Source organism: Phragmites australis, chromosome 11 (assembly GCF_958298935.1).
Source record: "Phragmites australis chromosome 11, lpPhrAust1.1, whole genome shotgun sequence".
Classification (NCBI taxonomy): Eukaryota; Viridiplantae; Streptophyta; class Magnoliopsida; order Poales; family Poaceae; genus Phragmites; species Phragmites australis.
Window position 1 is genome coordinate 28,311,814 of NC_084931.1, and position 19,344 is coordinate 28,331,157.

The window sequence follows — 19,344 nt, forward strand, 5'->3', positions numbered from 1 at the left end:
GAACCGATGCTCGGTGCGGTTTTGTTATGACCGAATCCGCCGGACAACCGTCGGATCGAATCGGGCGGCCGAGATCTCTCGTGCGAGTTGATTAGGTTGGCGACGCGATCTCAGGCCGGCATGGGTGTTGACGCGCCTTTGGGCCATGCGTTCGCTAGACTAGGCCAGCGCTCGCAACGCTGGGCCGCACGCGGTCAAGCACAAGTTATGGGCCAAGCGGCTGAAAAGGCCGGCTAGGCCATTTTTAAAAGAATGTTGGGCTTTCTTTTAATGAGATTTTCCAGTGAATTTTAAGGTTTTCTATTTATGCACTGGATTTATTAATGATTATCACCCAAATAAATGATTTATAATGTACAAAAATTCACGATGGCCCAAATAAATAATGTTTAATGCATTCAATTTTTCCCAGTGAACTTAATGTTTTCCTTTTATGCATTGGTTTAATTGACTAATGTGGCCCAAATAATGAAATTTTATACACCGAAATTTACGACCATTTCTTTGGGTGAATTGGAACCAACAGCAAAATTTATTTAGAGAAGTTTGATGTTATTTTTGGCCAAAATGTTGTATACTGACCAATGTTGTTGTGATCATGTGCTAAATTTTATGAAGATCCATAATTACTTTCTGACCAACATTGATTATAATTATGTGCCATTTATGAATTATTGAATTCTTTTCCATTTTCTGTCCAACGGTGATACGGATTGGAATCTAGCTTTGCATGTTTTTAATTAGACCAACGTAGGGTTAATTTCGTGAAAATATTATTTCATGATGATTCTTTAATCTTGTCAAATCTTTTTTCAGCTCTTAATGCTTCCTCTATTGCCGCCACAATTGATGGCATAGATCAACTTACGGGAAACAACTTTCCCGCTTGAAAAGCTAAAGTTACAATTATCCTTGGTGTTTTGGACCTTGACTATGCACTCAGGGTTGATACTCCCACTGATCCCACCGTTGGTGTGTAGAATTATTATGAATTAAAGAAATAATATGATGCACTTTCTAAAAAGTGGGAGCGGTCCAACCGCATGTTACTTACGATAATTAGGAACTCGATCTCAAATGCTATAAGGGGAGCAATCCCTAGCTCAGAGAAAGCTAAGACATACTTAGCATCCGTGGAGGAGCAATTCAAAGTCACCTCTAAGGTTTATGCTAGTGCACTTATTCAGAAACTTCTCAACACTAAGTATAATGGGTCTAGCAGCATAAAAGAACATATAATGATGATGACTGACATGACTGCCAAACTCAAGGACATGGATATGGAAATTTCTGGTGGTTTTCTTGTCCACTTCATTATGACCTCTCTTCCTCCTGAGTTTTCTTCTTTCAAGATCAACTACAATACTCAGAAGGAGAAATTGACCATGAATGACTTGATCACGATGTGTGTCCAAGAGGAAGAGAGGTTGAGGGCTGAAAATAAAGATTATGTTAATCAAGTAAGCAGCCCTAGAAACAAAAGAAAATTCCAAGCGGATTATAAATCTAAGAAGAAGTTATTTTTCTTTGCTAAGCACAACAAGGCAGCGCAGAGGGCACCCCAGGCACCTGGTCCTTCTACCCATGACACTGAAGAAACTAAGGATGATGGTTGCCACTTCTGCAACAAGATAGAACATTACTAGAAAGACTGTCCTAGTTTCTTGAAGTGGCTTGAAAGAAAGGGTAATAATATAATAACATCTATTAATGAATCTCCTTATGTTAATTTCTCCCTTATCTCATGGTGAATTGACTCATGTGCCATTGTACATGTTGCCAACTCATTACATGCATTCCATACCGTAAGAATCGTAAAAAGAGGGGGAGCAAAGTCTTAGAATTGTCAATAGAAGAAAGATGAGGTTGAAGCCATTAGATCACTTCCATTAATATTAGATAGCGGCTTCATTCTTCAACTTAATAATATTTTCATGTTCCTTCCAGCAGGAGGAATCTTTCTTTAGCTTTTCCATTAGATGATTATGGTTATTAATGTAATTTTGGAGACAATAATTATATCATTAAGTTTAAATTTAGTAATTTTTAGTCTTGCTTCCTCTGAATAAGTTCTTGATATCTCTGAATGTCTGTGATGTGAATAACGAGACTTGTTTGAAACTATGGTGTTGTCTTTTTGGCCACGTTTCGAGAGGGAGGATAGAGTATCTCATTAAGGAACTGTTTCTCCACCCTTTTAGACTCCTCTGACTTTAACCATTGCATAAATGGGGGGGGGGGGAGCTATTGAAGTTTCTAAAATTCCTAATGAAGCACCTAACGATGGGCCTCAGCCGTCCCAAAAAATCCTAACTCATATAAAGAACGTTTGCCTGAGTGGCTCAATGCCATAAATGATCAATTAAAGTCTACGAGCGATAATGATGAATAAGACTTAGTAGAAACTTCCGACAGAGCTAAGACAGTAGGCTGTAAATGGGTCTACACAACAAAGTGTAACTCTAAGGGAAAACATCAAAAGGTTCAAAACAACGCTTAATAAGAAGGACTTACTAATTATTCCTTTCGTTTTGGTTCAAATCATAAGAAAATTGACAACTGCATTAAGTAAAATTTAGAAGAGAAAAATTCACCATCTTAGTCATAAGAAGGATCTCGGTGAAGCTTCTTACGTTCTTTGTAATGATATTCACCAAGATAGGTGCAAAGACATATATTCACAAAGTACTAAAGAAATGCAATATGCATAAGTGCTCTGCCTCGCCTGCTCCTATTGTTAAAGGCAATAAACTTGGGACATTTTAATATTCGGTGTCTGAGGAACCATTATAAAATTGATCAGATGAATTTGGTTCTTTATGTTAAGCATTATGTATGTGACCTGATTTAGTTTTCATAACTGAGATACGTGGCTGTCGGTGATCTGGGAATCAGGGGTTCCCGAGTCCCGAGGCTAGGACAGCACAATGCCACGTGGCGCCCTCCCTCAGGGACCATCCCCCGAGGGCCGAGAAAAGACAGTTACGGAAGGGGTGCTTGGGGTCATGAACAGTTGGCCCCCGAGTATCCGGAGTTCCCCGAGGACCCGAGAAGAGCCATTTCTGGGAGGGGTGCTCGGGGCTATGAACATTTGATCTCCGAGTACCCAGAGTTCCCCGAGGACCTGAAAAGCCCCTTGCCAGTGGACCCCACAAGGGCTTCATGGTGAGGTGTCAATCGGTGGGAGGCCCGATGCTGCATTTAAGAGGGAGCGTGACCTGTCATTTCCAACTAACCCCCCTCACACCTGTCGTACTGAGTACGTCAATCCCTGCCACCGCCTGGCAGGAAGGCGTGGGGACATTTAATACGACGGGTCCCATCGTACGTCACCCTGCGGGACCTATAAAGGAAACGGCTTGAGGATATCGTCGCTGGGCTCGAGGCGTATCGCCTGCCACCTTGTCGTGTCAGATCTGCTCTGACCGAATGGGCATGCGGGGGTGTTCGGCGGCTGCCTGGTGGGCCCTCTGCACCTGTTAAAGTTGGGCGTAATGGGCGACGAGACCGACCGAAGGGCGCATTTCAACCCATGTAACATCAAATTGTAGATCCATAATGGTTGCTTTCCATTTATGGCTTACGGAAACTCATGCCCCCGTTCTGGACACGCCGAGCCTCCCCCCGGTAGGATAAAAGGGGGGGAGCACTTCGTAAAAGGGCAGGTCGAGGAGAATAGAAGCTTGAGCAAGACGGACTGACCAGAGCTCAAGACTTGATAGATAGAGTAAAAAATCTTGTAACATAGAGATCCAGAGAAAGACATTTCGAGAGCATTAATAGCACATCATACATACATGAGTAGGGTATTACACTCCGTGCGGCCCGAACCTGTCTAAAATCCCTCGTGCATTTACTCCTACTAGCCGACGATCATCCGTCTCACCTAGATCTCATACATTCGCACTAAATCCACGTACGAGGTAGATCCAGAATCAGCCCCCCCTGACCGAATCTCAAAGGGGGTCCCTCAGGATCCCCGCTTGCGGTGTTCATCCACCGACAGTGGCAGATATCAGTCAAATCCAGGACTGGATCACTGAAAAGCCGTTGAGAAAGTCCTTTACTATTTGCAAGGCACTAAACACTACATACTTATGTTTAAATTTTGGTTTGTGAGGTGTGCGGATACTAAAAAATCCATGACATATTATATCCTTACCCTCGCTAGAGGAGCTATCTCGTGGAAAAGCTCCAAACAGACACTTACGACATCGTCAATGATGCAAACTGAGTTTGTAACATATTATGAGACTACCAGGCAGACTGTATGACTAAAGAACTTATGTTATCCTAGAATTAAGAATAGAAGACAGTATTATGAAACCACTTATGTTATGCTTAGTTTTCTATACGAGTAACAACAAAGTCAAGTGGTGCTGTCAAACACATCGAAATTAAGTATTGTGTTGTGAAAGATAAAATCCAAAATCAAATCATTAGTTCAAGCATATAAATATTGTATTAATGCTTATGGTGCTGCTCACTAAAGGCTTACCACCCAAAATTTTTCGTGATTATGGGGTTATTGGAAAGCCTACAATTCTGGATTAAAAGGACCATAAAGCAAACCAACTCCCATTAAGCATAACGAATTTCCATTTTGAGAGAGTGGTGCGTTATAGGTTTTTGGGTTCCGGTGGCATTTCACTAGTTGTTGTAACGTTTTGCCTTGGTGTGCTATTTTATTAAGAGTGGGCTTATGATATTAGCCTTACGATCAAGGGGGAGAATGTTGTAATTGATCTCGGGACCCCTCTCCCTCACGACTCCTAACTGACGACCGATAAAAGAGGGGGGAGTCCCGTTCTCTCACGCGCTTTGATCGGGAGTGCAACCAACTCTTGGTTGCGGTCCCATCCCATGTTGCACAGTATAAATAGAGATGGGGTGATGGCGCTTGGCCGATAAGTGTGTTTATGCTAGGTTTTGACACCCCCCATATTTGCATCCAAAAATCGATCTTGACATGCGCACTAGCATGGTGAAGACCGCCGCCTCCATAGTCATCCTCACCACCACGTCGATGACTGCATCAACGTGCTTCACTAGGCCCGGCTACCACTACATCGCCTAGCCTGGTCATCTCCATCACGCTGGCATTGCACTCACCATCAACACCCATCAAGATGGCGTCATCAAATTTGGGTAACCAATCATGCTTCCACTCTAATGTTTCGTGTTTGATTCTAGGGCTAGCATCATGTCAATTAGATGAAAATTAAGGTCTAACAAAACCAAATGTGTGTGAGGTAGTCAAGGGCACCTATCTATCTATACAATGATCGATTCAATCTTTTTGTGGATTGGCCCCCCACAGCACAATTGCATCCATCACTCTTGCCTGTCATAATTCACGATAGCGAGAAGTATTAGGGGATCAGAGAGGAAGAAGAGACGGTGAGTAGTTCACTAGAGCACAACAAGCTTCACACAGCATAGAGGTTCAAGAGAGGTTTACTTAGTACATGTTTCTTGCCCCTCACACACGCATGCTCTCTCCTCAAATACACGAACGCTAGGTCCAACATCAATCGGCCCACTCGGCAGACCAGTAACGGCTATTGGGCTTAGACACACGCACAATTCTCCTACAATGACTCGACCGGCCTCCTTGGTCGTCTTCTCCCGTGCTAACAATAGCAACAGTAGAGGATGCCATCATGACCCCCCCTCTCCTTTAGCACCGGCTTGTCCCCAAGCTGCCACTACCAGGAACCTGTGGCGCAGCTCTGATACAACCTCCCAAGTAGCGAGCTCCGGATTCATACCTTCCCATTGCACCAAGATTTATTTCACCACTTTGGACCCCCTTCAATACAGTTTGCGTTGAAGTACTCAATCAGGCTTCATCGGTTTAGCATTAGCCTCGTCTTGCAACTTCGAAAGATGAGCTTGTACTGGTGTTGATGGTGACGGTCCTTTCTTCAGCTGTGAAACATGGATCACACGAGGAATTTTACTGAATTCTGGCAACTTGAGCTTGTAGGCCACCACACCAATTCGAGCCTCAATATGAAATGGACCATAGTATTGAAATGATAGTTTATGGTTAGCGTGATTAGATATAGAGGACTGCACATACGGCTGCAACTTAAGGAACACCCAATCACCCAGCTCAAATGATCGCTCTGATCTTTTCTTGTCATCCTGATTTTTCATCTGTTGGCAAGCTCTTTTTCAAGATGTTGCCGAAGCAGGTTGACCTTGATCTGCCTCTCTTGGAGCCACTGAGATAATTCTAATGTAGTCAACTAGCTGGTTCTTCAAACTGAAATGGCATGGAGGGTGTCCATATAGGGCTTCAAAAGGGGAGCAACGCAAAGAAGTGTGTTAGGTCGTATTATACCAGAATTTTGCCAGAGACAACTAGGCATACCATCTTTTGGAGCAATTGTGTACAAAGTAGCGCAGATACCCCTTGAGACATTAATTGACTCGCTCTGTTTGCCCATTGGTTTGAGGGTGATATGGTGAAATCATACAAAGTTTTGTGCCGACCAGCCTGGACATCTCTCTCCAAAGTGTGCTAGTGAATATGCGGTCTCTATCAGTTATTAGAGCCTTTAGCATACCATGTAACTTGAAGATACGATGCAGATATTGTTGGGCTACCTGCAAGGTTGTGAATGGATGCTTCAATGGAACAAAATGGCCATACTTAGTGGGCTTGTCCACTACTACCATCACACAATTAAAATCAGCTGAGCAAGAAAGGCCTTCTATAAAGTCCATAGACACCATTTGCCATGCTTGCACAGGCACAGGTAGAGGCCGGAGTAACCCAGGGTATTTGACATGTTCATGTTTGGCCTACAAAAAAATGGTACAAGCTTCTACAAATTTTTAACACAAGTTTTCATACCTAGCCAAGCAAATAGCCTTTTGATTATGGTATATGTGACTTGGTACCCTGTGTGTCCCCCAATAGCACTAGAGTGAAGCTCTGAGATGATGGGGTGTTGAATAGTAGGATTGTTGCCAACCCAAATTCTGCCATTATATCTCGAAAGTCCTTTGGAAAATGTAAAAGGTCCTTTTGAAGATCCCTCTACACATAGTCTTGATATAATATCTTGGGTGATTTGATGATGTTGATATACAGTAGAGATGTCTTGTAACCATGTTGGTACCACAATTGACACTGCACAGATTTCAGTGACAAAAGTTTCAAGGCATCTAGATAGAGCATCAACAACCTTATTGTCCTGATCTTGCTTGTAGACCACTTTGAATTGGAGACCTAGAAGTTTGGGCATGATCTTTTGATGCCAAGGTGTTGCTAATCCCTAATCATGCAGATGTATTAAGCTTCTCTGGTCAGTACATATAACAAATTCATTACCTTGTAAATATGGTCTCCAATGTTCCACTGCTAGCAATAGAGCCAAACCTTCTTTCTCATAAGTGGATATATTCTGGTTCCTGGGTCCAAGGGCCTTGCTCAAGAATGCTAGAGGGTGTCATTCCTACATAAGCACTGCTCCAATACCCTTATCAGAAGCATCAGTCTCCATTGTGAAGGTTTTAGAGAAATATAGCAAAGCCAACACTGGGCTGAATTGGGGGTCTACTTTAATTTCTGGAATGCTTCTTCTTGGGGTTATGACCATAGGAAAACAATGTTTTCTTGAGCAAATCAGTAAGTGGAAGACTAATAATCCCAAAATGCCTCATAAATTTCCTGTAATATCCAGCCAGCCTAAAAATCCCTTTACTTCCTTAACAGATTTTGGGACTAGCCATTTCATCACTGTTTGTACATTTTATCACTAATAATATGACCCAGATAAGTCAAGTGATCTCTAGCAAACGAACACTTGGACCTCGTAAGCTTCAATTTATTCTCTGATAGTATCTGAAAAACCTTGTATAATAGTTGGATATGTTCTTTTAGAGATTTGTTGTGCACCAAAATGTTATCTATGAACACTAGAACTACTTTTCTAAGAAGTGGAACCAAGATTCTGTTCATAATGCTCTAAAAAGTGGCTGAAGCTCCTGTCATCCATAAGGCATGGCTTTGAATTTGTAGTGTCCATGATGAGTCTTAAAAGTAATTTTGTGCTCATCAATTGGACACATTCTGAATTGATGTACCCAACCCTCATATCCAAACTAGGGAACAATTTTGCTCTAGACAATTCATCTATGGTAGGCAATGGAAACATATTTTTCACAGTTATGGCATTTAGTTTTTTTAGTCCACACAGAACCTCTATGCCTCATCTTTTTTCTGCACTAATAATACTGGTGATGCAAAGGGGCTACATCTCAACTGGATAGTTCCTTGCTCTGACATATCAGACACCTACTTCTTAATTTCATTCTTTTGAGTAGGGTTGTACCTATAGGGCCTAAGGTTTACAGGGCTGGCCCTTAGCACCAAAGGAATTATATGGTCATAGGGTCTATGAGGTGGCAAGCCTTAAGGTTCACAAAAAAGATCAGCAAATTGCTCCAAAAGATCCAACAATGCATGAGGCAGCTAATCCACCTCTTGTACTGCTTCTGCACTGCATAAATGTATCAATCTAATAATTGCCTCCCTACACATTAGACTACACAATTCCCTAGTAGCGTCGCGATTTGGATACGGTTGGTTGTCACTTTGAAGACCAGGAGACAAGTGAATTACCCAAGAAAATGCAATAGCATGAGGTGGAATGCCAGGTTTCAGGGGCGTTGATCTGCAGAGCAATTTGGCAGAAACCGCGACGCTGCCAACGTGACTGTTGAGTGCTGCTAGCTCCGCAATCTACTCTATGAGCTACATGTGGACTTGTGCAAAACTACGATGGTGTTCTGTGACAACATCTTTGTTGTCTACCTCACCGAGAACCTAGTCCATCATGGCCGCACTAAACTTGTCAAGCTTGACGTGCACTTTATTCATGAAAAAGTAGCACCGTGACATCTACGCGTTCATCACATGCCAGCTTCTATGCTACTCACAGATATCATGACCAAAGGTCTTCCACACAAGATTTTTTATGACTTCAAATCCAGTTTATGCCTCCGTGATTCCGATGCACGAACTACGCAAGGGGAGGGGTGAAGAACAAGAGTAAATTCCTCATTTGCCACTGAGAATTCATCAATTCCCTTTATGTGGACCCACATGTCATTGATACATTAAGTGACATATAAGGGAATTAATGAGTTTACAGTGGCATAGGAGGAATTATCCTGAAGAACAACTGTTGCTGTTCGATAACGGTTTGTTCTAGTTCTGTTAGTTCTTCCCGAGTCCACCGACTGACTTAGTTATCCCACCAAATCTTGCTAGCATCTAGGCCTTTAGTTACTAAATTAGTTACCCGACTGAGCTCTTGCATTTGTTTAAATACCAATCCATACATGAATACAAATCATCAGTTGATCGCTCAATCTCTACAAGCTATATACAACTTTCAAAAAATAATGAAACCAATAGTGGTGGATTTGAATGGCTATTCAGTTTTGATCTGCCATGCTTTTAGCTCTAAAATAGTTCATATTTGTGACTATTAGCAAGTTGAGACAATCCAATGTGTTTTCTACCGTAATGCAGTTATTAATGAATCAATTAGTTCAGAGAGCTAGGCTTAGTGTAAAAAAAATCAAAAAAAATTAATATGTTTTTCTTCATTTTTTTTGGGTCATATGTACACCGAAATGGCAGTAGGACAATGGCATGCCTCACAGTCTCAACCACAACATCGACTGGGGTGATACATGTCAAACTCGAGCAAACCGAGTAATCCAAGCAAATGCCAAATGGGCAATCAAACAAGAGATTAATCCCTAGGAGGTGGGAGCTGAGAGGGGATTGGATGGTGGGAGGGGATCAACCCAATCCCCTAATTGTTTTATTCTCCCTCAATTTGTGTTACAAAGGTGACAAACAAGTCGTAAGTAGGATAAGACGAGGGCGAAACAAGGGGATGAGGAGAGTGGAACGAGGAGGCCGTGTTTTTTTTTTTTCAGAAGTTGCGATAGTGCTTCTCTCATTCTCTTTCACGGCCTTGAATAGTTGTCCTATTCTTTGATCCATACAGGAAAATTCACAATTTTATTGGAGCTTGGATGGGACATGCGCCTCTATCACGAACGTGTACAGAAGAAATTCATGCGCAGAGATAGTCTATGTGCTGTCAGGCCCAGTATCATTCAGCCCAGTAGCACTTAAAATTCGTAGTAGAAACGTCCAAGAAATATCGCATTACCCATCTGTTATTGTCGCGGCCCATCTCCCATCTGGATAACAAACGTTACAAGCCCCCGCTTGCCACGTAGCACATCTCGCAACCTCAGCTCCCTACTCCACACGCACCCTCCTGTCCTGTTCCCGCCTGCTCGGCCGGCTCCGACTCCCATGGGATGAGAGCTTGCTCCTCGCCATGGCCGCCTCGCTCCTAACCCCCGCCACCCTCGCCAACAAGTACTCCACCCTCCTCCACCCGTTCGGCGCCAAGTCCCATGCCCAGAGGCTGATCATCAGGTGCGGCGCCACCGGCGGCGGAGCGGACGATGGCTGGGCAGCCATTCTGGACGAGCTCAAGAGCGCGCTGCAGGTGGACCCATCCGACCCGGTGGCCAGCGACGTGGCCAGTGTCGGCGCGGGAGCCACCCCAGACGACCTTGTGACCGCGCTGCAGCTGGACCCCTCCACCGGCCTGGTGGTCGGTGACACGACCAATGCCGCCGCCGGCGCGTCCAGCCCTCTGGTCAGCAGCGGGGGCACGGCCGTGATCCCGGACGAGCTCCTGAGCGCGCTGCACCTGGACGCGTACAACCCGGCGGTGCGCGCTGCGGGCGGCGCGCTCTCCCGTCTGAACGAGCTCACGGCGGGGCTGTCGGACTCGCAGCGGTGGGCGCTGTTCGGCTTCTTGGCCGTGACGTGGCTCTACCTGACGGCGCGTCCGGGGGTGCTGAGCGGCGCCGTGGACGCGTACGTGCTGGCGCCGCTGCAGCTTGCGCTGGACAGCGCGCTTGGCCGGCGGAGCCTCAAGATGAGTGACTTTGTGGTCGGCGAGCGCATCGGGGAGGGATCCTTTGGGGTGGTGTACGCCGGCGCAGTGGTGCCGCGGAACGGCGCCGTCGTGGAGGAGCGGTCCGGCAGGGCCAGGACGAGCCTCCAGCTCGACGACAGGTACAAGGAGAAGGTCATACTCAAGAAGGTAAGCAGCGTGCAGCTCGGTTGCGAAAATTGCTGTGATGACAAATTGACAATGGAAAATTGCTCGTTTGATCATTTCAGATAAAGGTTGGGACGGTGGGGGCGAAGGAGTGCGGCGACTACGAGGAGTGGTTCAACTACCGCGTGGCGAGGGCAGCGCCGGAGTCGTGCGCCGAGTTCCTCGGGACCTTCGTCGCCGACAAGACCAAGTCGGAGTTCGTCAAGGGCGGCAAGTGGCTCGTCTGGAAGTTTGAGGTATGCATTTGGCCTATTGGCATCGCGATGAACTCAATTGTTTACCCAAAATTTCCCAAACTTTCTGGTTTTGAATTCAAACCCCCAAAAATACAAAATGGAAACAGAAACAATTTGGCCCATGCAGGTCTCGAACCTGCGACCTTCGCGTTATTAGCACGACGCTCTAACCAACTGAGCTAATAGGCCGTTGCGGAATCATTGCAATGTAGTAAACTATTTATTATTTATGTATGCTAATGCAAAGGGCGACCGGACGCTGGCCAACTACCTAAGTGACCGGGGCTTCCCGTCCAACCTGGAGCCGCTCATGTTCGGGCGCGCACTGCGCGGGCTCGGCACGCTGGAGCGCGGCGCGCTGGTGGTAAAGCAGGTGATGCGTCAGCTTGTCACGTCGCTGAAGCGCATTCACGGCACGGGCATCGTGCACCGCGACATCAAGCCCTCCAACCTCGTCGTGACCCGGCGCGGGCAGGTGAAGCTCATCGACTTCGGCGCGGCCACCGACCTCCGCATCGGCAAGAACTACGTTCCAGACCGCACCCTCCTCGACCCGGACTACTGCCCGCCCGAGCTCTACGTCCTCCCCGAGGAGACACCGCAGCCACCGCCGGAGCCTATCGCCGCTATCCTCTCCCCCATCCTCTGGCAGGTCATCGTCGTCGCCATCATTTCACTTCTTTCTTTGCCCAATGCCTGCACTCTGATCAGCCATTGACAGCTAGCTCTGCGTTTCTTGCAGCTGAACAACCCGGACCTGTTCGACATGTACTCGGCGGGGATAGTGCTGATGCAGATGGCCATACCGACGCTGAGGACGGCGTCGGGGCTCAAGAACTTCAACGCGGAGCTCAGGTCCGCCGGCTACGACCTCAACAAGTGGCGGCAGACCACGCGCCGGAGGCCTGACCTGCAGATACTGGACCTCGACTCCGGGAGGGGCTGGGACCTCGCCACCAAGCTCATCTCGCAGAGGGGCGCCAACGGCGGGGGCCGGCTCTCGGCCGCCGCCGCGCTGCGGCACCCGTATTTTCTCCTGGGTGGCGATCAGGCTGCGGCCGTCTTGTCCAAGCTCTCGCTCAGCAAGTAGGATATATCCATGGCTCATGGCTGGGCACGCACAGATTATATATACATTGGATGACTGGAATCCTGCATAAATCGGTGTACACATTGTACATTGCTGATCAACAATTGCATTCGCATTTTTGCTGATGATTATGGCCAATCATGGGACAGGGATCAAGAGGGAGGGAAATTAAAGGGGAGGCATCTGGTGACTGGTGTTACATTGATTTTCTTTTTCCTTTTTGGTGTATGGATTTGCTTGAACAATGTGGTGCGAAGTTTCAGACACTAGCTAACTTTACATACTATACAGAAATCCTACTTCCGTTGGCCACTTCCTCGAACCTACGCAGATGTAGACTCCCCAGAGAGCTCATCAACTGGTTGCAAAATTCTGTGCTGCTAGCTGCTGCTTCAGCCAATCAGGTACATCTTCGAGCATCCTCATTCTGAAGCTGACAAGAGAAAATGGGCCATCACTACGGCTCGCGGTATGGATCGAACTTCTTCTCGAGATCTGCCTGGTTTCCCCCCACCAGCTTGTCGATCTCCTTCTTGTCTCTCATGAAGATGAACGTCGGGGTCGCGCGTATGTCGAATTGCGTGACCAGTTCCTGAGGAATCATTGGAATTCATTTCAGCATTTTTAATCTGTGCTCAAAATGGGGAAAAAAAAATCAATGGGTAGCGTTCTGAATGCTGATGTACCGGCAGTTCGTCTACGTCCACCGACACGAAAACAAGATCAGAATGCTTCAAAGAAAGCTCGGCGAATACTGGAGCAGCATTCCTGCATGGTCCGCACCAGGTTGCGCTGAATTTTACAACAAGCTGCACAGATGGACATATCAACATACATGGTTGGCCTGAACAGCTGAAGAAATTGTCATATACAAATACACCTACCACAATGTTGATTATGAGTTGTTATCTAGGCTACTTACAGTTTTGCCATCTTCGCCTGCTTCTTCCAATTTTCGTTCCCAACACTTATGATCTGGTATGATCGTCACATTGCCGGCGCTGTAGTCCAGCTGTTCCTCAGCGTCTACAGCACTCTGCAAACAGAAGAATAATACGATTTTTCCGAATCAGAAACCAAAATGCTGCTCATGGTTAGCATTTCGTTCATACGACCACTATTCTTTTTAGCACGATGCGACGAGAAAAAAATGTACTGGAGTAGCAAGAGAAAAATTACGCTTCCACAGCACCCCATCGGTTCGAGGTAATTCGTCAGGATGTCCGGACCCCTGGACTCTGCTGATGAGAAAAGAAAGTTCAGTGCTGGTGTCAATGGCAGTTAACCAAGAGGGGAGAAAAAGAGGATGCTGCCCTAATAGATTAAAGATGTTTGCCGTCAATGGCCAAACCGGAAGGAAATAGGCTGATTTTATAGCATGAGGGATGAGACGTAATAATTCATCAAAAATTTCATTACCCTTAATAGATGCTTGCAATCAATTGCCACTCTCACAAGAAATAGGCTGATATATAGAAATGAGTAATAGCGTATCAGCATTTCGATTGGGGTCTGAAGAGAGAATGGCCGATGAGAAGGAACATACGAGCGTTCTAACAAACTAGAATTGACGACAGTGAATCATGCCCAACACATTGTCCCAATAAGGATTCAATAATCCTAAAACTATTACTAATCCCAAGAGAAAATTTTGAAAAAAGAGAGAATAAATAAGATAGGATCATTAGAACTAGAAGGCAAAACTTCAATGGACTTTGAATTTCAGTTGAAGTACTCGCTGAAAAACATGAATGATGGTACAAGGAAACATGGATGCATCGTTGGCAGAGAAACAGGTACAAGGATACGATTATACGAACATACCTCTGCAAGGCCAAGAAACGCTGGATTCACCTCCCACTCTGATCCAATCCGACAGCAAATGCAGGCGACGTTCTGTTCCCAAAACGCAGCAGCTACCGCGCGGCGGCGGCTGTGGAGGACGGCACCCCGGCGGGGGCCCAGGAGAGAGGTGGGTGGCGCCGGGGGCTAGGGAAGGGAACGAGCCAGCGCCATTACCGGGGCAGCTCCCTGATAACCGTTACAGCACGTGGACAGAAATGCCCTTCTCGTTAATAGCAGCTAAGACCGCCAAAATAGGGGTGCAAATTGCAATCGAAAGGGAGCGGCTGGGAAAGGGTTCCATTCCATGGGGACTGACAGATAGTGCAAGAAAAAGGCCACCGTGTACCACCAAAATTAGCAAGACCCCTTTTGCCATTTTAGGCCTATTATGCAGCCTCCCGGACTGTTTTAGGATTCAAACTAGGACGCCGTGCAGGCATGGGCATACCGTCGGCGCTGCCCAGGCAATGGCCGCGCGGACAGGCCGGCAGCGGCCATCGCAGGGCGAACCGGCGAAGCAGCAAGGCAACGCGGCACGCACGCCGCCGGCCAGCGGTCACCGTGTCGAGCCCGGCTGCTGCTCCGCGCCACAACAGTGGAACGAGCCAACGCGGTTTCGCCGCCGCTGCCACCTGCGGAATGCGTTTCTAGCATGGAACGCAGAACGCTGGCTGGAAACAAATCTGTCGAACCGGAATCGTAGAACAGGCTCGAAACCACGGTGAAATAACACCAGCATGAAGGTTTGATAAACCACGGTGGGAGTGCGAAGATTTCATCACTGCAGTTCATCTGCTCAGTGCACCAGCCATTTTTCAAGTAGACCGACAGGCCTGCTGAACATGCTCTGCTGCGGGAGCTCGTACGCTTCTGGACCAACAAGCCTGATCGCTCCAACATTCAAAAAGACCCTCAGGGACATCGTGACAGCCAGAGGCAACGAAATAAACGTGTTTTTGACGAACATTTAGCAGTGACAGCAGTTTAGCAGTGAAGTAATACCAGCGACCCTAAGGAAGGTCCCCAACAAGCATAGTTGATCAGTAGGCATGCATGTCCGACCATCTCACTAACGATGGCAATGACGATAGGCCGACACCGACTACAATATGATCCTAGATGGATCTGGGATACACAACCGGCAACAAATCAAAGGAAACAATGGCCCATAAACAATTTCTTGAGACGACACGAGTCGTCGGTGTTCAAGCTGCAGAAGTATTCGTCAGCCCATGGCATACTTCTGTGTCCAGCTGCGGGCTGTCGATTCGTACTTTGGCCGGTCAGACTTGTACATATGGGCAATCTCAGGGACAAGAGGATCGTCCGGGTTGGGATCAGTCAGCAGGGAACAGATGGAGAGCAAGACCTGGAACATCCGAGCAAGAAACATGTTGGTTTCAAGGGGATAACGCAACATTAATGCATGAACGTCCAATAAAACCTGATGCACAAATAGAACGATAATGGTGATTCAGGATGACCTTAGAGATTGTCAAAGCAGGGCTCCACTGTTCTTTAAGAATATCAAGGCATATGCTTCCATTGCTATTGATATTAGGATGGAAGACCTTTGTCTTGAAGGACACCTAGAAAGAAGAGAGCAAACAGATTCAATAAACATGGACTAAATACACACAGCCAAATCTATGTAAAACAATCTTAACACGAATGATGGAACCAAATATATGGCCCACATAAGTACTTCAATTCGCAAAGTACTTTGACATGAATGGCTTAAAGTATGAAGGAGTTCAACCCTCAAAGAAGTACACTAAAGAAGATTGCTAATAAGAGCTTTAGATGCACATGCCAAACACACTATCATTTATGATACTATTAACATAACCTTTTCCTTGTCATGCAAACCTCTAGCTCATCTAGTGAAATGTTTAATTTAAGATAGGCTGGATGGCGAAGCAAACTAAATCCTCAGGTTTGCCAAATCACTAACAGAGTTCCAAGATACAAACTCCGAAAGGATATATCAACAGTCATATTGCATCCAGGAGAAAAGGCAGACAACAGCACACACCAGCAATAATTGAAATATGCTTTCTAAGACAGCAAAATAAAAGGACTACAATGATACCAAGAGTTGACCATGGATAAATGTAGCAACAGGAAGGTGAGTCCATCACATATGAGTAGGGATAATGTTGAATGATCTATCTTCCTAAAAGATTATTGTGAGCAGGAGAAAAAAGAAACAGCAGGCAACTTAGCCTTTCTTGCCATAGCCCAGAATAAACCTAATATTTGTTACAGATGAGCAACAGCATTAAATTCTTCCAGAACTATAAAGCTAGACAGAGTGCATAAAACATAAAAACCAAAGTGGAAAAAGTGAGGGTTTGTAAATAAGGTGCATCTCAGGTCCCAACCTTCGGAGGTTTGAAGGGGTAGTCTGGTGGGAAATGGATGTTCACTAAGAAAACACCACCAGCATAGGGACTGTCAGGCGGTCCCATAATAGTTGCTTGCCAATGAAACATGTCCTCACCAGCAGGACCTGAACAATGTACAGATGAAATATGCAGTCCATGAGATGCAATGCTAAATTGTTAGAAAAAAAGTGAGTGAGTAAGGACTGGTGTGCCGGGGGGGGGGGGGGGGGGATGTACATGTCTAGAGACATCATATCTAGGCATTCATAGTTCCATTAATAACACAAACTCGAACCTGCACTGCATGATGTGGGGGGATCTTTCTGCAGGTCCTTGAGTTCCTTAAGGATACGTTTTGATGCCATAATGAGCTCCTGTTTATTTATACATTAACTAAAAGGATTAGTCAATGAACACAGAGTTAAAAAATATAGTCAATCCTAGATACTTGCATATTGAGAAGTAGAGTTACAAATACAGAGTTCAAATTATGTTAGTCAGGTGTTGCAGAGAACTCAATAAATTGTCAACACAACAAACAAGAAATAATTCAACATATAAAGCCCGGTAATTGAATTGGCTTAACACAGGTCCTAATATTGAACATCTGTGAACCCACATAGCCCTCCAACATTGTTATTTCTGTTTAGAATGCTGATCAACACGAACTATTTTATACAAAGAGAAAGTTCTGCCACAGCTCCATAGACTTGCAGGGTTGTCCATCAAGCCCCTTAAACTTCAAAATTAGGTTGCCTACTCCTTAACTTGCAAAAACATGCATGCTCGGTCATAACATCACATAACAATCAATATTATCCGATGCAAGGTCCAATTAACATGAAGTGGGATCAACAATGAAGCTGGATATGGCTTAGTTAAACCTCATAATCCACCTATCGCCTCAATCAAAGCTAACATATCATATTTCATTATATTTGGATCAGAAGGAATGCGATCTAGTGTGCAGTTCCATACCAAGTAGTGTAAGCCGGAGCAAAAAAGAAAACATTGCTTGAATAGGTTAATTTTTAGGACATTGCTAACACAGTGTAGTAGCGGTTCTTCATGCAGCTCAATCAAGCAGTCAAATTAAAAGAGGGATCGTGCTGTTAATGCACTAAGTGGATTAGGAGTTTTAGTTAAGCCAGATCTAGCTTAATTATTGGATAGCCACCTCATGCAGATTGGACCTCACATTGGATACTTTTGATAGTTAAGTGAGAATACCACATAGCATGCAAATATTACCAAGATTAGGAAGCAAACAACCTAATTTTCATAAGAGAAGTCCACAACTCTGGCAATGTATAGATTGATTTCCTGTCAAGCCTCTGCCCCAATATACAAGCTCTAACCCATGTGATGCCGATGCAAATACAAGTATTTAGATCAAGCAATCGCGACAAGTAATTCTAAACTCCAATGTATAGCTTTCTTAACAGGACCCAAATAAGACAGTTAAGTGATGAGGAAAAATACAGCCCACAATGCAGAATGATGAGACAAACTCTTAGCAATTCTAAATTATCAACCCCATCGTTCTACCCGGTAACACGTCAGTCTATGTTTCAGAAATGCGCGGTCTAAACGCCCACGGGATCAAAGTAAGCTACAAGTAAAATCAAAACAAGCCTGCACAAGCGCTCATGATAAATCATTTCGCGATTGGTACTGGCGTGAAACGACTGCAAAATTTGCGACTGACGTTAAATCACTACAGCAATTCAGACACCTCAGAAATAAGGCTCAATCATCACTGGAATATGTCACACCCTGCACGAGCGGCCCTACAAATCTCAGCGAAAGCCCCTACACAACATAAGAACGAACAATCCCCACCAAAAGCAAAAAAATCAATCTCGCGCGAACAGCCGTTAAGTCCCAACGACGAGCGCGTTAGATCGAACCCGCCAGGTCCTAGCACCGATCGCCCCGCGTACCACGCAACCGCGGCCCGAACCGAATCCGGCCTAAAAACCCCACCTATCCACCGACCAACCGCCTCCCCAAACCGAACCAGAGCGCAGATCTACCGGCGGAGGCCGCAGCCGCAGCCGCACCAACCACAGTGGAAAAACAAAACAAAAAAACTACACCGAAAACTCTAGAAAAAAAACCACGCGCCGATGGGGACGGATCCGGATCGGGAGGGGCCGGAGCTCACCCGCGCCGATCTGATCGGAGCGGAGGCCGGAAAAATCCACGCGGAAAATCGATGAAGGGGGAGGTTCCCACCTTCTGCAGCGAGAGACGAGAGACGAGAGGGACCTGTTTTTTTCTTCTTCCGCCCCGGGTCCCTCGCTTGTGGTGCGCGTGCGAGGCGGGTTTCGAAACGGGTCCGGGTCGGTATTTATAATTTGCACGTCGGGCCTGGGTCCGTCTGGGGTGGGGACGTTCTGGTACGTAGGTTGCGAATTTTTTTAATAATACTATTTTATTGAAAAATTGTAAAACCAATAGTTAAATTTAAAAATTATAAAAATAGATATCGGTATTCTGCATATCGACAGTCTACGCGGCACTGGGTCTGAGGCCTGTCGACATACGAAACACTGACAGTTTGTAAGCCCAGTTAAAGGGGTATGCCACGTAGGATGTTCGTG

The 19,344-nt window shown here is 45.7% G+C and overlaps 3 protein-coding genes and 1 non-coding gene across 7 annotated transcripts; 1 reads left to right on the forward strand and 3 right to left on the reverse strand.

Annotated features, from left to right (window-relative positions):
- The first annotated feature begins 10,268 nt into the window (after positions 1–10,268).
- LOC133884509 (serine/threonine-protein kinase STN8, chloroplastic-like) lies at positions 10,269–12,631 on the forward strand. Its single transcript, XM_062323949.1, has 4 exons — positions 10,269–11,162; positions 11,243–11,416; positions 11,664–12,068; positions 12,159–12,631. The coding sequence occupies exons 1-4, from the start codon at positions 10,383–10,385 to the stop codon at positions 12,504–12,506; spliced, it is 1,707 nt and encodes a 568-aa protein (XP_062179933.1). The 5' UTR covers positions 10,269–10,382; the 3' UTR covers positions 12,507–12,631.
- TRNAI-AAU (transfer RNA isoleucine (anticodon AAU)) lies at positions 11,532–11,605 on the reverse strand. Its single transcript has one exon. It is a non-coding gene; the product is annotated as a tRNA-Ile (tRNA).
- LOC133884512 (thioredoxin H5-like) lies at positions 12,566–15,145 on the reverse strand. 2 transcript variants are annotated; one of them, XM_062323953.1, is made up of 5 exons: positions 14,331–15,145; positions 13,686–13,744; positions 13,429–13,542; positions 13,193–13,315; positions 12,566–13,098 (listed from the first exon to the last, which is right to left on the reverse strand). In XM_062323953.1, the coding sequence occupies exons 2-5, from the start codon at positions 13,701–13,703 to the stop codon at positions 12,964–12,966; spliced, it is 390 nt and encodes a 129-aa protein (XP_062179937.1). In that variant the 5' UTR covers positions 13,704–13,744; positions 14,331–15,145; the 3' UTR covers positions 12,566–12,963. The 2 variants fall into 2 exon arrangements, with proteins under 2 accessions (XP_062179937.1, XP_062179938.1); XM_062323954.1 differs by having other exon boundaries at positions 13,686–13,747.
- A 141-nt stretch (positions 15,146–15,286) lies between these two features.
- On the reverse strand, positions 15,287–19,096 carry LOC133884510 (ubiquitin-conjugating enzyme E2 11-like). Of its 3 annotated transcripts, none has more exons than XM_062323950.1 (5): positions 19,010–19,096; positions 17,034–17,112; positions 16,736–16,863; positions 15,836–15,940; positions 15,287–15,720 (listed from the first exon to the last, which is right to left on the reverse strand). In XM_062323950.1, exons 2-5 carry the CDS (start codon positions 17,101–17,103, stop codon positions 15,577–15,579), a joined length of 447 nt encoding a protein of 148 aa, XP_062179934.1. In that variant the 5' UTR covers positions 17,104–17,112; positions 19,010–19,096; the 3' UTR covers positions 15,287–15,576. The 3 variants fall into 3 exon arrangements, with proteins under 3 accessions (XP_062179934.1, XP_062179935.1, XP_062179936.1); XM_062323951.1 differs by having other exon boundaries at positions 18,977–19,060; XM_062323952.1 differs by having other exon boundaries at positions 18,906–19,053.
- Between the last annotated feature and the right edge of the window lie 248 nt (positions 19,097–19,344).

Bases quoted from the DNA above. Each gene is read 5' to 3' on its own strand.
- LOC133884510 (XM_062323950.1), bottom strand. From the start codon at position 17,103: ATGGCATCAAAACGTATCCTTAAGGAACTCAAGGACCTGCAGAAAGAT. The intron at 16,864-17,033 runs GTTCGAGTTTGT...TACATTGTTCAG, and splicing joins CCCCACATCATGCAGTGCAG to GTCCTGCTGGTGAGGACATG. The intron at 15,721-15,835 runs GTCATCCTGAAT...CGGATGTTCCAG, and splicing joins CTGCTTTGACAATCTCTAAG to GTCTTGCTCTCCATCTGTTC.
- LOC133884512 (XM_062323953.1), bottom strand. The intron at 13,316-13,428 runs GTAAGTAGCCTA...CCATCTGTGCAG, and splicing joins CAGGCGAAGATGGCAAAACT to CTTGTTGTAAAATTCAGCGC. The intron at 13,099-13,192 runs GTACATCAGCAT...ATGATTCCTCAG, and splicing joins TGGACGTAGACGAACTGCCG to GAACTGGTCACGCAATTCGA.
- LOC133884509 (XM_062323949.1), top strand. From the start codon at position 10,383: ATGGCCGCCTCGCTCCTAACCCCCGCCACCCTCGCCAACAAGTACTCC. The intron at 11,417-11,663 runs GTATGCATTTGG...GCTAATGCAAAG, and splicing joins GGCTCGTCTGGAAGTTTGAG to GGCGACCGGACGCTGGCCAA. The intron at 12,069-12,158 runs GTCATCGTCGTC...CGTTTCTTGCAG, and splicing joins TCTCCCCCATCCTCTGGCAG to CTGAACAACCCGGACCTGTT.